At 46.6% G+C, this 953-nt stretch overlaps 1 protein-coding gene across 1 annotated transcript in view; it reads left to right on the forward strand.

The window, feature by feature from the left end:
- LOC114027433 (phospholipase A2, membrane associated-like) overlaps positions 1–953 on the forward strand; it is a 1503-nt gene that overhangs the window by 273 nt on the left and 277 nt on the right. Inside the window, exons 2-3 of the mRNA XM_027841488.1 lie at positions 191–335; positions 837–943. Of these exons, the coding sequence (XP_027697289.1) occupies positions 191–335; positions 837–943 (252 nt within the window). The remainder of the gene's footprint in view (positions 1–190; positions 336–836; positions 944–953) is intronic.

Raw genomic sequence — 953 nt, forward strand, 5'->3', positions numbered from 1 at the left:
TCCCCATTCCTTCAAACTTGCAGATCCCAATTAATTGTTCACCACCTCTTCTTAGAGGCTGGGAGGAAAATAGAGAAAACAAAATTCTTCCCTCAGATGAAGGGTGGGGAAGGACAGACTAAAGCAGTAATGGATAGAGAAGACAGAAGGATGGCCACATCTTACAGGGGACCACTGGTCTCTCTTGCAGGCTTATCTGAGGTACAAGGGAACTTGATACAATTAAAAAACATGATTCAGAAGCTCACAGGAAAGGATGCATTGATTAACTATGGCTTCTATGGTTGCCACTGTGGTTGGGGAGGCAAAGGAACCCCCTTGGATGCTACTGACAGGTAAGCTGCTGTTCCCCAGCCCTGCCAGGGTGGTTACCTTAGCTTCCTTGGGAATCACTTCAAGCAGCACTGACAGGAGATGCAAATTAATGGGTAGGGCACAAGGCAGGGGCACCAAAGAAATACATTTCTAGGGAAAAATTGTAGAAGAGTGTTCTGCTCTAGCACTTCTTGGAGTCTTTCTATGGATGCCCTTGCAGTCCTTCAGAAGAGATAATAGGAAGGACTGGGACCAGGTAAATTTTCAGGATCAGAGACTCTCTATTAAACAGAATGAGATTTGGAATTGAAAATTACCTTAGAGACCATGTAGTCCAATCCCCTCATTTACAGATGAGAAAACTATGGTCCTAATAACTCAGATGTCATGGCTACCAGACTAGGGCTCATGCCACCACAGCAGACTGCCTTACCAACTGGCCTGTCTGAGTGTCCTGCTGGCTGACCACCTGCTCCCCAATAGGAGAGAGGGATAGTACTCAGCAGGGCTCCTCTGTTTAGGTGCTGTTTGGCCCATGACTGCTGCTATTCAAAGCTGAGGAAGAAAGGCTGTAAGCCCAAATCACAGGACTACAACTTCGAATACGAAGGTGGATCCATCACCTGTGGTGAGATAGC

The sequence above is a fragment of the Vombatus ursinus genome, unplaced genomic scaffold (assembly GCF_900497805.2).
Source record: "Vombatus ursinus unplaced genomic scaffold, bare-nosed wombat genome assembly UNPS02014859.1, whole genome shotgun sequence".
Classification (NCBI taxonomy): domain Eukaryota; kingdom Metazoa; phylum Chordata; class Mammalia; order Diprotodontia; family Vombatidae; genus Vombatus; species Vombatus ursinus.